At 43.6% G+C, this 15249-nt stretch overlaps 1 protein-coding gene across 1 annotated transcript in view; it reads left to right on the plus strand.

Annotated features, from left to right (window-relative positions):
• TNNI3K (TNNI3 interacting kinase) overlaps positions 1–15249 on the plus strand; it is a 224219-nt gene that overhangs the window by 139635 nt on the left and 69335 nt on the right. Inside the window, exons 18-20 of the mRNA XM_020794679.3 lie at positions 856–908; positions 3778–3830; positions 5584–5716. Of these exons, the coding sequence (XP_020650338.1) occupies positions 856–908; positions 3778–3830; positions 5584–5716 (239 nt within the window). The remainder of the gene's footprint in view (positions 1–855; positions 909–3777; positions 3831–5583; positions 5717–15249) is intronic.

Genomic DNA, 15249 nt, shown 5'->3' on the forward strand with positions numbered 1-15249 from the left:
TCTCCTTGCATGTGTTGGTGACACTTTCCATCATTACACGGTGACACCGTCATTCTCAAGGCCTTTCTCAACAGGGGTTTAATGATGAGATGATTGTAAAAATCATCTCATTGGAAAAGAGAGAAGCTCCATGTAAATTCTTCATAAGGCTAAAAGTCTCCTTATGCAAAGTAGGAAAGGAGCAAAATCAGAAGAATGCATGATGTCTGTCAAATTAAATTTCTAAGAGAAATTAGCCTTTTGAGATCAGCCAAACTATCTTTCTTCTTATGAAGCTCTTATAGCTGCTGACAGTAGCTTCTTCACAGCTGGATTTTGTGGGCCTTTTCCTACATTCGTTTATGCCATTGTAATTTAGGAGCAGCCCACTTTAGCTGAGTGGAGCTCAACTGGGAGGATAATCAGGCCTTCTGATTTTTCTGAAAGGTTATCATTGGGTTCAGTCCCAAATGTCATAATCTTCATTTCTCCTAGGTAATGCTGTCATATAATTAATAAACCTGTTATAAATGATCTTCCACTAATTAGGAGATGTACTCATTCTCCAAGTAATTAGAGAATGACTCTGACATTTGTACTTAACTAAACTGTCAAAATTTCTTTCTCCATTTTTAATATTGAATTGGTCCCCCACCCCATAGTAATAATAATTATAAGACCCAGCTAAAGGCTATTTGACTAAAAATAAGACTGTGATTAGGGAAGGCATGAAAGAGCACAGGAAAGGGGCCTGAGGTGCTGACCATATATGACAGTCTGCTCAACCGTATTGGATTCAGTGGTGGCCGTCTGGCATAGACTGCTTGACAAGAAATGTCCACGTGTGCCTCATCCAGCAACTGTTTTTCTCCACAGTCATAATATCCTCCTCTATGAAGATGGCCATGCTGTGGTTGCTGACTTCGGAGGTAAGCGTTTGGGGATTAAAGGGAGTCGCAGCATGTTTTTCAGATTTGGTTTTCCATCCGCTAGAAGAGAATCAATAGCTGAATCAATAGGTAGTTGTTGAACATGTACTGTAGACTGGTGGTAAGGCAGCCCGAATATTTCTTATCTTATGCCATTCATTCATTCATTCATTCATTCATTCATTCATTCATTCATTCATTCATTTACAATAGTCTCTGAGCAGCTCCAACTAATTTTCTTTCATAAGATAAGTAATAAAGCCCTATTTAAATTTGACTTTACTCTCTCGTGAATTGTGAAGTAAATTTTTGAAATTTTGGGTGCACTCACAAATTTTTGTTCTTCTGTGGAAGTGAGTAACTTCCATGGGTTGGGAATTATATTCTTATCCATTGGCTTCTCAGGGGTTGCACCTCCTGCTGTTACTACCACTGCTGCTGTACCTCGTTAATTTGCCATATCAGCTTAACCCCCCCCAACTTTTCCAGTAAGCAAGATGGCCACTGTCTCCTTGCCTTGTTTCAAGTTGAGTAGCACTTTTAGGAGACTTGTAAAAATGGATGAAGGGGAAGGTTAGCCGCATATTTACCAGCCTGTCCTATAACTGCTTTGCTCCCATGTGCTCTATGGTCCAGATCAAGGTCAGGTAACATTTTTGTTCTTGAGGGCAGTAAACATTGGTGGGCACAGCCTTCCCACCTTCTTTTACTCACAGATGCAAAATGGACACACAGAGCCTTCCCCCATTCAGTCTGTCACACATACATCAGAGACAAGGAGCATTATTCTCTCTGTCTCTCTCTCTCTCTTTGACCAATAGAATCCTTCAGCTGACATGACCTCTTTCCATCTCCATTTTAAAAATTATTATTTCCCATCACTCTTCCTCACATGTACACAGACACACACAGCTTACTCCCCTATGCACACCTCATCTCGGCTTATGAGGTTATGAGGTTTAAACTGCCCTTCCTGGTTCATTGAGATCCCATCTTACCTCCAGAATACATGGCTGATTGACACAGAGAACAGCAGAGCAGTGCACATTTGGGTCCAGTCCTCAGCTGTTTTCAGATGGAGATTGACAGGAGATGCCCTGTGGGTTTGCTGTCATACCATCCCACATTTCACCCTCCCTTGACCCTTGATTAGAGCAGAAAACAAACGGGGAATTCACTAAATGCTGTACCACTCAGCTCTTCCAGACCCAGGACATATTTTCCCTTTGATCTCCAATTTATTTGCATGGGGACAACTCGGAAGCATGCAGGTCAGCAATTCTCAGCTGTTTCAAGTGCCAGTAAGGTGGCAAATAGGAATGGAGGAGCCAGGTCTATGAAGGAGGGGCCTTGCAGGCCCTATGGAAGGTGGACGAGGATGATCACAGTCACTTGAATCCATCACACAATCTTCCAGCTTCATCACACAGGCAGAATATTACACCATCAGCTCTAGGAACGTAGGCAAAGGTGTGAGCAGGCTTGTAGGTGACCATTTGACAAGTCATAAGTGAATTCTATGAAAATGTGAGTCCATGGAATTCCACAGTGAATGGGCTGGTAGGAAAACGTTAGAATATTCTGTTTCTTTGCCAGCCCACTGGGTAGAAGGCATTTTCAAACCATTCTATTAATAGGGTAGTGTCCTGCTTTTCTATGCTGGCTACAAAAAGGGGGGTCTTCCCTTCCTCTATAGCCAGCAGCATGGAAGCAAGAGAAACTACTCTTTTAACTTTGTTTCTTTGTTTGTTTGTGTTGATGATATGTGAGGGCCTATATGCAAGTATGCCATTGGGTTATCAACCTGCAAGCTGGGGGATTCATGCTGCAACTCTAAGACCATGGTTGAAGTTGTCATAGTTACTCCTCCTCATTTCCCCCTTGAATCCTGTTGCCTGCTGCCCTCCCCAGATTGTGTAGGTGTGTGTCATACAAATGTGTCCAGAAAAATAAGAACAATTTAAGTGAATGAAATAGTAGCAAATGCTATTATGAGGGTGTAGCATGGTGATATGCTTGGAAGCGAATGCAAGAGCAAGAATTTTTTGATGAGAGTATAAGCTGCCACTTGCTGTCCCTGGACTCTTCTCTGATCATGGAGCAGAAGAAATGGCCATTCCAGGAAGGACTGGGGAAGAAATGTCATGGTTTGTTGGCTCCAACTTTGTCCCTGATTTTAGAAAATCAACACGTTCTGGGAACCTGATTACCTGTAGGTTTGCAGGGCAGGGGGATACATTGGTAGAAAGTAAAACCAGCCTTTTAGAAGACCAAAAATAAAAGCAGATCTTGTTCAGGCTGGATCAGGAGGGTGAAAGAAGTCAGTTCAAGATCATTGTCATGGGCCACAGCAAAAAGCAGTGTAAGACTGGACATTTGAGCCAGTATCCTACCAGGGATTTCTGCATGCACTACTAATATTGTGGAATCTCGTGAGCTATTTTGTAAGTTATATTTTGGGCAACTGGTTACACAACCAGTAACATAACCAGCTATGTAGCATACCCCTTGTCAAATACTGCAACTGGTTGCATAGTATTAGTTGTGTGTATAAAAGTCCCCAACAGAATGCTGTCCCTGATTTTGGTGATTCATGTCTGTTTGACTTTTGAATAACTGAGACATTCAAATACCAATGTCTGTGCTTTCACTGAAGCCAATTAATTAATTCATGATGTACCAAGCATACCATAATTTAACCCTTACAGGGTGACTGTATTTCTGATCCACTTGTACACAACTTACAAATATGGAACCAATCTTCATTCTTAGCTTTAAAAAATAAAGCTACTGTTCACCTGTAATGGTTGTTTACATTTTTCTCCTTGTCCACATACACTCTGTTTGTGTTCTGTTTTTTAAATCTCAGAATCCAGATTTCTGCAATCTCTGGATGAAGACAATATGACAAAACAACCTGGGGTTTGTCTTTTCTTTTTCTTGTTCTAAAAAATACAAATTGCTATCAAATGTGTGTGAAAGCCCAGACTAGAAGCAAGTAACGTGATTAGGATTTTCTTTTGCCAGAGTACATGCTATTGTATAATGATGGTGTACGCCATGTGTTTCTTTTGTGTCAGTTTTTGAGATCAACGAAGATTAGTGGGTACAAAATGTTCTCTCTGCTTTGCACTCAGAAATGAGTTTCTAGCCTGCATCAGTAATCAGCATTAGCATTTGCTACTTCTTATATTAGCTCTTGTAGTTCAGACTCATCTTGTGACTATTGATGGGTGAACCTGCTTACATTGTAATGGGCTCTGTTAGTTTTCAAGAAGAGCTCTCAGAAAAAAAAAACAAGGTTTTTCTGCTGAGAATTCTTTGAGAAGCCCTGGTGTGTGGGCACACCTGAAGCCCACCTTCTCAAGGCCAAACTGCACATTACCAATAGCCCATCCACACATGGCAAAATCTGTTTGTGTCCCAGATGTGATTTATACACACTTCTGTGGCTGCATAATTATACTGGCAAACTAAGGCTACACTTCTTTCACAGTTCTCAATCACATAAAAAAGCAAGCTGATTTTCAGGCTATGGGAAGTGTGGAACAACCAGATTTTCTCAGTTCTTACGCAATTAATTCTTTTAATCCCAGGCTATCTGTATTGTATAGTTTCATCTTCAAACACACCTTCTCAAAATAGGGAAGGGAAGTGGTCACTTGTAATATGCAGATATGGATTGCAATTAGGCCTCATCCTAGAAGCCTAGAATGTCCCGAATCTAACCATTGCTAATGATACATGGAAATTGTTGATCCCAGTATGCTCATAAAGCCTGTACTGTCTCCATCCAGTGTCACTTTCTTTGGTTTCCTTTCTTCCCAAATAAGATTTTAATAGCTTTCACTATGATAGTATCACCCCCCATTTTGGCCATATGGCCACAATAAACTGGTTGAATGGTTTCTGCACATTCTACAGCTCCGTGGATGAGCCTAAGGCCAAAGTGAATATCTGAACATTGTTTGGCAGGGATTTCAGTATCATGTTGTTTTGCTTTCACTATGCTATCACCTAAGCTCTGCTCAAAAATGGAAATGCGTGGAGACTACCAAGCAAGGATTTATTTTTTTTAAGACTAGGGCAGATAATACCCTACTGAAACTTGCCCCTCTGAATTAGCTTACTCCACAGTCAGCTGCAAAGACTGGTATGACGTCCAGGTGCTCATCACCACTTATTCCCAGCTTCTTCCAAGGCCCATTGCCTCAGCACATTGTAAGAACCTACCTCCTAGTCTCAGGTTTTGGCCCTAAAACCTCAATGAATGTTAAGAGTGTTCACCTGGCAACCCTTGCAAGAGAAGGCACAATATTCATCCATGTGTGAATGAGCATGTCGATCTATTCATCATTAAGCAGAGTTTTATACTGAAGCGTCACTTGGTTCTCTCAGACTAGAAACAGCTAAATAATGTTTTGATTTTATGCAGAAACACTAGAAGGTGCCACGTGGTAACTGATAATGAAAGACTTGGCAATTGGCTGCGAAGACTACCTTTATTATGGAAACAGCCTACTCTCTATTCTTTCCCCCCCCCCATATTAATACAATTATTTTGTTAGCATATTTCCAGAAAGCAAACAGATATAAACATGGGGAGGAGAGGTGATCCCCTGAGAAGAAACAAAACATACAGATATTGCATTATTGATGTTGTCTTGATGTGCAGAATCTACGCTGGATGGCCCCAGAAGTATTCACACAGTGTACGCGGTACACTATAAAAGCCGATGTTTTCAGCTACGCTTTGTGTCTCTGGGAACTGTTAACAGGGGAAATTCCATTTGCTCACCTCAAACCAGGTAAGATGCGTAGCAAGTTCACAGCAAGATTCCTCTTCTATCTAATGCACAATAGAATAGCTGCTTTGCAACTCAGTTTTTAGCTAAGCACTTATATGTTGTCATATCTTTAAAAAAAACATTGTGGAGTTGGGGACTTCACATAACAATGTAAAGCCAGTGTATTGCAGTCAGCTACTGCTTTCCTTGACATCAAAGCTTTCACTAGTAGAAAAGGATTGTGCAGGAAATTGAAGACCCAATGCTGACTTTTACCTTAAGTTACTTTCTCTAGTACTAAATTTATCAGATGCCTGACACATTTCAGGTTTACTGGCATTTAAATATTTTTCCCCCTACATGGATTGCTGTGAAAAACATAATCTTGAAAATGTGCTGCAAAACACTGGCAGATTTCCATTTTGTCCTCAAAACAGCTAAGCCATGGAGAGTAGTTAGAGGTATTCTGATCCTCTTCCCTGTTGTGAGCCATATTATTAGACTAGTGATTCCCAAAATTCTTGGTATCATCACAACCCATCTCCCTTTACAGTTGCACTACTCCCTTTTTTGGGGGGGAGATTTAAAATTAAAAACAAAAATCTAGTGTTTTTTTAAAAGTTTTAATGGATAAAAATATTTCTTTCATTATGAAAATCTCAGTCTTCTGCTTCCTTTGGCATTTCTTCACATCCCCTGGAAGCATGATGCTTCTAGTGTCACAAGATTTGTAGTATCATGAAAGGGCAGCAAATGATTCTTCATCTCATGCATTTCCTGTCAGGGAAAGGAACAGGAAGCTGACCATTTTCTGCCTCCTAGGCCATTTTAATTTAGGGTGTAGTTAGATGTCACAATACTCCTGTTTTTGTGTCCAATTTGGCATGCTTGAAATCAATTTAAATATAGCACTCTACATGATGTACAGTTAAACACAATTGTTTTTTGGGGGGGGTTGGCTGGGAAGGAGGGTGGAGGGTTTTTTGTCAGAAAGTGTATTTTTTTAAAACACCTACCAGAGGCTTGTTTATTTTAACTTGATTACGGATATGATTTGTTTTGAACCATTTTGGCATATGTGGATGCATCTGTCAGAATAAATTGTGTCTGTGGGGTTTGTCATGGGTTTCAGATGCTTTTAATTTTTTTCTATTGTTTCTTTTTTATCGCTGTATCACTTAAGTGCTGTTAGCTGCTGACAGCTGCCTCACTGGTGATTTATCTGATCATATCTTGCCATTCCTTTAGGATCTAGCATTAGGCCAATCTGAAATACGTTAAAAATTAAGTTCTATCTCCTTGACCAGGCTTCCTGTCCCTTTGAGAGGAGGTCTCGAGAGCCTGTATTGTGTGTTGGGCTCGCAAGACAGGTTAGGGATTCTGTTGGTGTACCACCCACCCTGCTTCGTACCAGCAGTCTCCCTGCCTGAGCTGACGGAGGTAGTCTCGGACCTGGTGTTGAGGACTCCCAGGCTGTTGGTGCTGGGGGACCTCAACATTCATGCCGAGGCTCCCTTGACTGGGGCGGCTCAGAAATTCATGGCCACCATGACAACCATGGGGCTGTCTCAATGTGTCATCAGCCCAACGCATGAGAAGGGCCATACCTTGGACCTGGTTTTCTCAACAGGACTGGAAGATGGTGGTTTGGATGTGGAGGGGTTGGTTGTGACCCCATTGTCATGGTCAGACCACTTCCTGGTCAAGTTTAGTCTATTAGCTTCTTCTTCCCTCTGCAAGGGTGGGGGATCTATTAAGATGATCCGCCCACGGAGACTAATGGATCCAGATGGATTCCTGAATGCTCTGGGGGATTATCCGTCTGATATGGTCGGCGCTCCTGTCGAAGCTCAGGTCACCCTATGGAATAAGGAGATGACCCGGGCTGTTGACACGATTGCACCTAAGCGCCCTCTCCCTGCTCACCGAGCCCAGACAGCCCCTTGGTATACTTCTGAACTGCGGGCGATGAAGCGAGAGGGGAGACGGCTGGAGCGCAGGTGGAGGAAATCCCGCTGGGAGTCCGACTGAACACGACTTAGAGCCCATTATCGGGCCTATTTCGTGGCAATACGGCTGGCGAAACGGCAATATTTCTCCAGCCGTATTGCTTCCTCAGAATGTCGCCCAGCTGAGCTGTTTCGGGTGGTCCAGGATCTTCTTCAACCGGGAAATCCGGTGGAGGTCCTGGACTGCTCATCAGCTCGCTGTGATGAGTTTGCCATCCATTTTGAGGAAAAAATCGCTCAGATTCGCAGTGGGTTGGACTCCACAGTTACTGCAGAATCAGAGGATGTGTGCAGCGCACCGTGCTTTGGTCAGGTATTAATGGATGAGTTTCAATTGTTGAGACCTGAGGATGTAGACAGGGTGCTTGGATCTGTCCGTTCTACCACAACTCCGCTCGACCCTTGCCCATCCTGGCTAATTAGAAGATCAGCCAGGGGGGTTCGCACCTGGGTCCAGGAGGCCGTGAATGCCTCTTTGAGAGAGGGAGTGGTCCCTACCACCTTGAAAGAGGCAGCAATTCGACCACTCCTTAAAAAGCCAAACCTGGACCCAAGGCTGGTGGCTAACTACTGACCAGTAGCGAACCTCCCTTATTTGGGCAAAGTGTTGGAACGGGTTGTGGCTGGACAACTCCAGGCGCTGCTGGATGAAATGGATTTTCTGGATCCATTTCAATTGGGTTTCAGGCCGGGTTTTGGTACAGAGACTGCCTTGGTCGCCCTGTATGATGACCTTTGCCGGGAGAGAGACAGGGGGATTGTGACCCTGTTGATACTCCTGGACTTCTCAGCGGCTTTCGACACCATCGACCATGGTGTCCTTCTGGATAGGCTGGCTGGGTTGGGAGTTGGGGGCACTGTTTTACGGTGGTTCCGCTCCTTCCTGGCTGACCGTGTCCAGAGGGTGGTGCTGGGGGACAGTTGCTCTGCCCCATGGCATTCATGTCATGGGGTTCCTCAGGGCTCAATACTGTCCCCCATGCTGTTTAACATCTACATGAAACCGCTGGGAGAGGTCATCAGGAGGTTTGGGCTGAGGAGTCAGCAATATGCTGACGACACTCAGCTCTACCTCTCATTTTCCACCAATCCAGGTGAGGCAGTTTCTGTGCTGAACTCGTGTCTGGACCTGATAATGGACTGGATGAGGGTCAATAAATTGAAACTCAATCCAGACAAGACAGAAGTGCTGTTAGTGGGTGCTTCGCCAGACAGGCTGGAGGGCCATCTCCCTGCCCTGAATGGGGTTACACTCCCCCTAAGGGACAGGGTCCGCAGCTTGGGGGTGCTCCTGGACCCCAGTCTAACACTGGAAGCCCAGGTGGACTCGGTGGCCAGGGGCGCCTTCCTCCAGCTGCGGAAACTGTACCAGCTACGGCCCTACCTGGACGAGCAGAGTCTCATGACAGTTACACATGCACTGGTAACATAGATTACTGCAATGCGCTTTACGTGGGGATGCCTTTGAAGACGGTCCGGTGACTGCAACTGGTTCAGAATCAAGCGGCGCGGCTGGTGAGTGGTGTGGCCGCCAGGGAACATATCAAGCCGACTCTGTATAAGTTACATTGGCTACCAGTTGCTGCCCGGGCCCAATTCAAAGTGCTTGTTTTGACATATAAAGCCCTAAATGGCTTGGGCCCTGGATACCAGAAGGACCACCTCCTTCCATATGAGCCTACCTGGCAGTTAAGATCTAGCCAGGGGGCCCTTTTGAAAGAGCCGTCCCTCAAGGAGGTAAGAGGGATGGCTTGCAGACAAAGGGCCTTTTCGGCAGCTGCCCCCAGACTATGGAATGCCCTCCCGACTGAGATTCATCTGGCGCCGACACTGATGACATTTCGGCGCCAGGTCAAAACCTTCCTGTTCCAGAAGGCTTTTAATTGAAATAATATTAGCTGTGGGTCTGATGGCGATTTTATATATATATTAATTGTATTTTAATTGTACATATCTTTATTGTATTTTAAATGCTGTAAGCCGCCCAGAGACCTTTGGGTAGTGTGGGCAGCATATAAATTAAATAAATAAATAAATAAATAAATAAATAAATAAATAAATAAATAAATAAATAAATAAAAAAAAAAAATAAATAAAAAAATAACTGAGAAATAGCAGCAGAAGGTAACCAGAGAAGCAGCAGCAACAAGACCTGGAGCACAAGGACTGGGAGGTTCCCATCCTCACATGTGTCCTTCAGCTTGAGTGTCTTCAGCACTCAAATGAAAGGGCTGCTGAGGAAAAGGGAAAAAGAGAGGGTGGGTGGCAACCCTGCCACAAAAAAGTGTGAGCACCAAGGTGCCAATCTGCTAGTAAATGGATCAAACTTAAAACCTGGGATTGATATACCACACAGCTTAAAACCAGACTAACAGTTGTCCCAAGAAGACGCACGTCGTCGTCATTTAGTCGTGTCCGACTCTTTGTGATCCCATGGACCAGAGCACGCCAGGCCCTTCTATCTTCCACTGCTTTCCGTAGTAGTGTCAATTTCATGTTGGTTGCTTCGCAGACACTGGCCAGCCATCTCATCCTCTGTCGTCCCCTTCTCCTCTTGCCGTCACACTTTCCTAACATCAAGGTCTTTTCCAAGGAGACTTCTCTTCTCATGAGATGGCCAAAGTACTGGAGCCTCAGCTTCAGGATCTGTCCTTCCAGTGAGCACTCAGGCCTGATTTCCTTTAGAATTGATAGGTTTGTTCTCTTTGCAGTCCAGGGGACACACAAGAGCCTCCTCCAGCACCACAATTCAAAGACATTAATTCTTTGGCGGTCTGCTTTCTTTATGGTCCAGCTCTCATTTTCATATATCACTACTGGAAAAACCATAGCTTTGACTATGCGGACTTTCGTTGGCAAGGTTATGTCTCTGCTTTTTAAGATGCTGTTGAGGTTTGTCATCACTTTCCTCCCAAGAAGCAGGCGTCTTTTAATTTTGTGGCTGCTGTCTCCATCTGCAGTGATCATGGAGCCCAAGAAAATAAAATCTGTCACTGCCTCCATATCTTCCCCTTCAATTTCCCAGGAGGTGATGGGACCAGTGGCCATGATCTTAGTGGGTTTTTTTTTTTTTTTTTTGATGTTGAGTTTCAGGCCGTTTTTTGCACTCTCCTCTTTCACCCTCATTACAAGGTTCTTTAATTCCTCCTCACTTTCTGCCATCAGAGTGGTATCATCTGCATTTCAGAGGTTGTTGATATTTCTTCCGGCAAGAAGAAAGAAGATGCACACACCAACATAAAAACCATGTGACTTTAAATTGATGTCAAACCTCCCTCCACCTACCAGTATATTTCAACAGTGTAACCACACTCCTAGCTGGCTTTATGTACCTTGATTTGGGTATGGTTAACCATCATGTATTACTCCATCTTGGGCAGCTGAACAATCTTGAGCTGGTTCCAGTGTTCCTTAAGACTCTGTGCGACATCACAGCCACACAATTGCTGCTGTATGATTCTAAGAGCCAAATTTGCAAGTGCAATTGATTTGAATCTGTTCTGATGCACCAGGAACATGTTCAGTTTAGCTATTCATAGAGTCATAAGATTTTCACTAAGTGAAAGGTCTATAGGGACCATCTGGTCCAACTGACCACTTAATGCAGGAATTACAAGATAGGGTGTATAGTAATGTCTCCTAATATTAAGCTTTAGGACTAAAACACAGATTGACTGCAGTCAAGTAAATTCCAGTTTAAGAAAAACCCTTCTAGGGATATGAATTAAACAGAGGTGGTTTACCAGTCCCTTTCTCTGGTGGCAATCTGGGAATGGGCAATTTGCCAAAGGCCGCACAGGTACTAAGGTACAGTAGCATCATCTATCACAAGCCCTTCTCCCAGAAGATACAGCAAGAATTTGACCTCCCAGTCTCTGGCTCTGCAGGCAGGTGCTCCAACCCACAGAGCTATAATCAGCTCAGTGGTTTTTGCGTTATATACCCCATTACTTTAGAGCAAGCACAGTCATTGGTAATGTTGGTTAGGGATTCTTAGAGCTAGAATTTGAAGAAGAAGAAGAAGAAGAAGAAGAAGAAGAAGAAGAAGAAGAAGAAGAAGAAGAAGAAGAAGAAGAAGAAGAAGAAGAAGAAGAAGAAGAAGAAGAAGAAGAAGAAGGAGGAGGAGGAGGAGGAGGAGGAGGAGGAGGAGGAGGAGGAGGAGGAGGAGGAGGAGGAAAAAAGAGAACTTCATTCCGGGTAGTATCTGAATTTGGTTTTGAAAATGGCATTTTTAGTCTGAGTTTGGGAAAGTCACATTTTAATGCCATGGTTCCCAGAATGCCCCAGCAAACATAACCATTGACTGTGCTGGTGGGGGCCTTATGGGAAATGGAGTCCCAAAAGTAAAATTTCCAAGCTCTCTTTTCAGTTATGGATGGATGGAGTATTTTGTTATTTCAGGTGTAGTAAGACAGTGTACAGTATTCACATTCTGAGTTTTAACTGGGCTAGATCTCTTAAAACTGCACTTTAGATACAACATGCTGCAGTCACATATCCACAGAACTTGAGAAGGTCCTAGTAAAAGCAGCACACAGCTGTGAATTGGCTCAAGACCGGGGATTTGTAGGGTATAGGCATGGTGGGGAGAGAGGGAGAGGGGGGGGAAGGAGCATTCAAGAGAAGGGCAAGAGGGACTTCTTTTCCCCCTCTGCCTTTTCATCCCCCCTCCCCAAAGTTTCCTCAGGTCCCCAGTTGTTGTTATTAGCAGTCAAGTCCTTCAGCACAGCCAGGCTTTTCTAAACCCTAGAAGCCTGCAGTCTGAAGAAATCCCCTGAATCTTCCTTTTCTAAGAATGAATCCATTGATTCTCACTAATTAGCTTCCCTTGTCTTGAGCAACAGCCATCCATTCCGTTTCTCTATTTGAGACAGCCAAGGCGCTTAACTTTTCAAAGCCATTATTCCTCTGATACATTTAAAGTTCTATATATTTATCAAACCTTTATTCTTGTACTTTGTTGGTAAAAGCAGAAAATTCCCCGCTTCTCATTCCTCCCGAGATCTTATTAAACTTGAATTCACTTTTCTTCAGCAATTTATGGAATTATGATGATTTTACTATGATAATTTGCTTGGGCTTCTTTACTCCCCCCCCCCATAAAACATAACCATTAGATTTTATTTTATTTGTGTCTTCACAGGACATAATGTCACTAATACTGCTTTGCTAGCATTAATGTTTGCATTCTTAAGCCTTTTCTTTTCTATTTCTTTCATTTCTTTGTACTGATGAGGATAAAATGTTGACACAGTCTACCTTCTGGATTTGATTTTTCAAGGCTTTTAAAACTATATGCCCTACAATGAACTACTTAGAAGTCAGATGCTTAGATTAGTCTTCGACTTTGGTTTTAAGATTTTTGAAATTAGGTTTCTTTATTTGGTTATATGCTTGACCATGCCTGTTTACTTAGAAATATCTTAGAGGTCTGTATTTTATTGGTTGAAACTAGACTGTCAGAAGACAATGGATGGAATCCACAGCGACCTCTGTTGTATCACATGTCACTGCCATTCAAAATGGTGACCAATCCAGTTTTTTTTTCTGCTCCAGACTTTACAGAGACATCAATGTTTTGGGTAGCACAAGTCACCCCTTTCCCCCCATCTGTTGTCTGCATGCCCTTTCCCCACATACCACATTCATCTCCCCCTTGAACTACTTTTGACTTAATAAGAGTGAATTGCTTAAGATAAAAGAGAAGCCTCTTGATGTGCAGGAGGCACCCTGTGAATTTCCAGGAATTTCAGGATCCAAAACCATGGCTTCACCTCTGCCCATTCCTTCCCCACTTCCTCCACTCCCCAACTCCATATGTGGATGTGCAATTCCTTTTTTAAAAAAACACAACTGCAGTTAAATGTGCTTTGCTCCCCCAGCCCAGAATGAACAGGCAAGACACACGTGATGGGTTGAAACTAGAGCCACAACTTTATTAAATGTTTGACTCAGAACTCCCAATGGAAGAGGGGCCTGCCATAGTGTGGAATCCTGGTTTGGAGCCAGGGGCCCCACTGGACCTCCACTCCAACCTTAAACAGTTGCATCCCAAGCCCCGAAGTCATGTTGTCCCTAAGATGGCCCGACTCTGGCTACTGAAGAATCAGATGGGCTCTCCAGTGCACCAGCTGCCAAGCCTCATGATCCCAAGCAGCCTAGAGCCTAGGAAAGCCCTCCTCCCTCACATCCCTCCTCCCAGCATCATCATCTTGGGATACGCAGTGTCAGGAGGCTAGATGGCACCCTAGCACCTCCCAGATGCCCCTTGGGAACTCAGCAAAAACACTTCTGCATTACCTGCCAGTGTGACCTATTTAATTACAACCCAACACCAGTCTAGCCATCAACACCCAAGGGTAAATTCAGTATGGGATAGGCAAAAAACTCCCCTGCTTATTTTCCATTCAGTGTACCAATCTGGTGAGCTGGGTCAAAAATTCCTATCTGGCCCTATGCGGTGACCAGCTGGTCTCATATTGGGTTTCTCAGGGCTGGCAGGCAGGTCATGCACCTAATCAAAAGAGGCCAAAGGTGGGATGGGACGGCCCTAAATAAGGCCTCCTCATTCCTCCTGCCCCCCCCTGGCCTGGCAACGTGCAGCACAGCAACATTCTCTGCCTTATCTGCTTCTGGGAGCGTGGGGTAAAGCACTCCCAACCCCGGAGCTTCCCCTATGCCCAGAGGTAAGCCATCTATAACATCTAGTTTGGCCTTCAGTCAGCATGTGCTATCAATGACATAGCAAGGAGTGAAAAACAAGACAGTGTATTGGCACTTAGAGAGTGGACTTTTAAGGGGTCTTTGATTATGACATTTGTTCTTCGTCATGAACCACCTTTGCCTGCCAAGTTTCCCACACAGAATTTCTTTATAATCCAAATTGTTAGATCCTTGTATGTTTTGTGTTCTGTCCCATACCAGATACTCCCTTATCTAATAAGGTCTATGTCTTTTCCAATAAGATCTAGAAGTAAAGGGGGAAACTGTACTTTGATGTCTTCGAGATATATGTTAGCTTCTTAAAATACAACTGCTAACCACAAAATATCATTGGACCATGAATCTTGACAATTTTGAAAAGAAATGCACCTGGCCAGAGTATTAAAGCCATGATGGATTTTTCGCCATTTAAAAATAGCAGAGGGAGCCAGATGGGAAGATGGTAAACAAGTGCATTAAACAGAAGAGAAGAGTGAGTAGGTGATGTGGCTGAGAAGCGGTTTAGATTTTATAGTAGAGGCATAATAGAACAAAAGGTAACAACCCATCCCTTAAGCACTAAGTGCCAACCAATTAGACTGCTGCAATAGTGTTTATCCATCAGATGCACCCTGTATTGGGTAGTTAAAGATCTGTTTTGAAGATGGATTGCACTTAATGACTAGTCTAAACCTGAAAGAATAAACCATTTGGGAATGGCAGAGTAGCTCTTTTTTAATATGGACATTACTCTGTGGATATAAAAAGGTCAGCTGGCCCATGAAGACAAGACCAGAGAGGCATAAAGAGTGGATAGGTAAATGTCCAACTCTCTGCAATGAT

Source organism: Pogona vitticeps, chromosome 4, assembly GCF_051106095.1.
Source record: "Pogona vitticeps strain Pit_001003342236 chromosome 4, PviZW2.1, whole genome shotgun sequence".
In the NCBI taxonomy this organism is placed as follows: domain Eukaryota; kingdom Metazoa; phylum Chordata; class Lepidosauria; order Squamata; family Agamidae; genus Pogona; species Pogona vitticeps.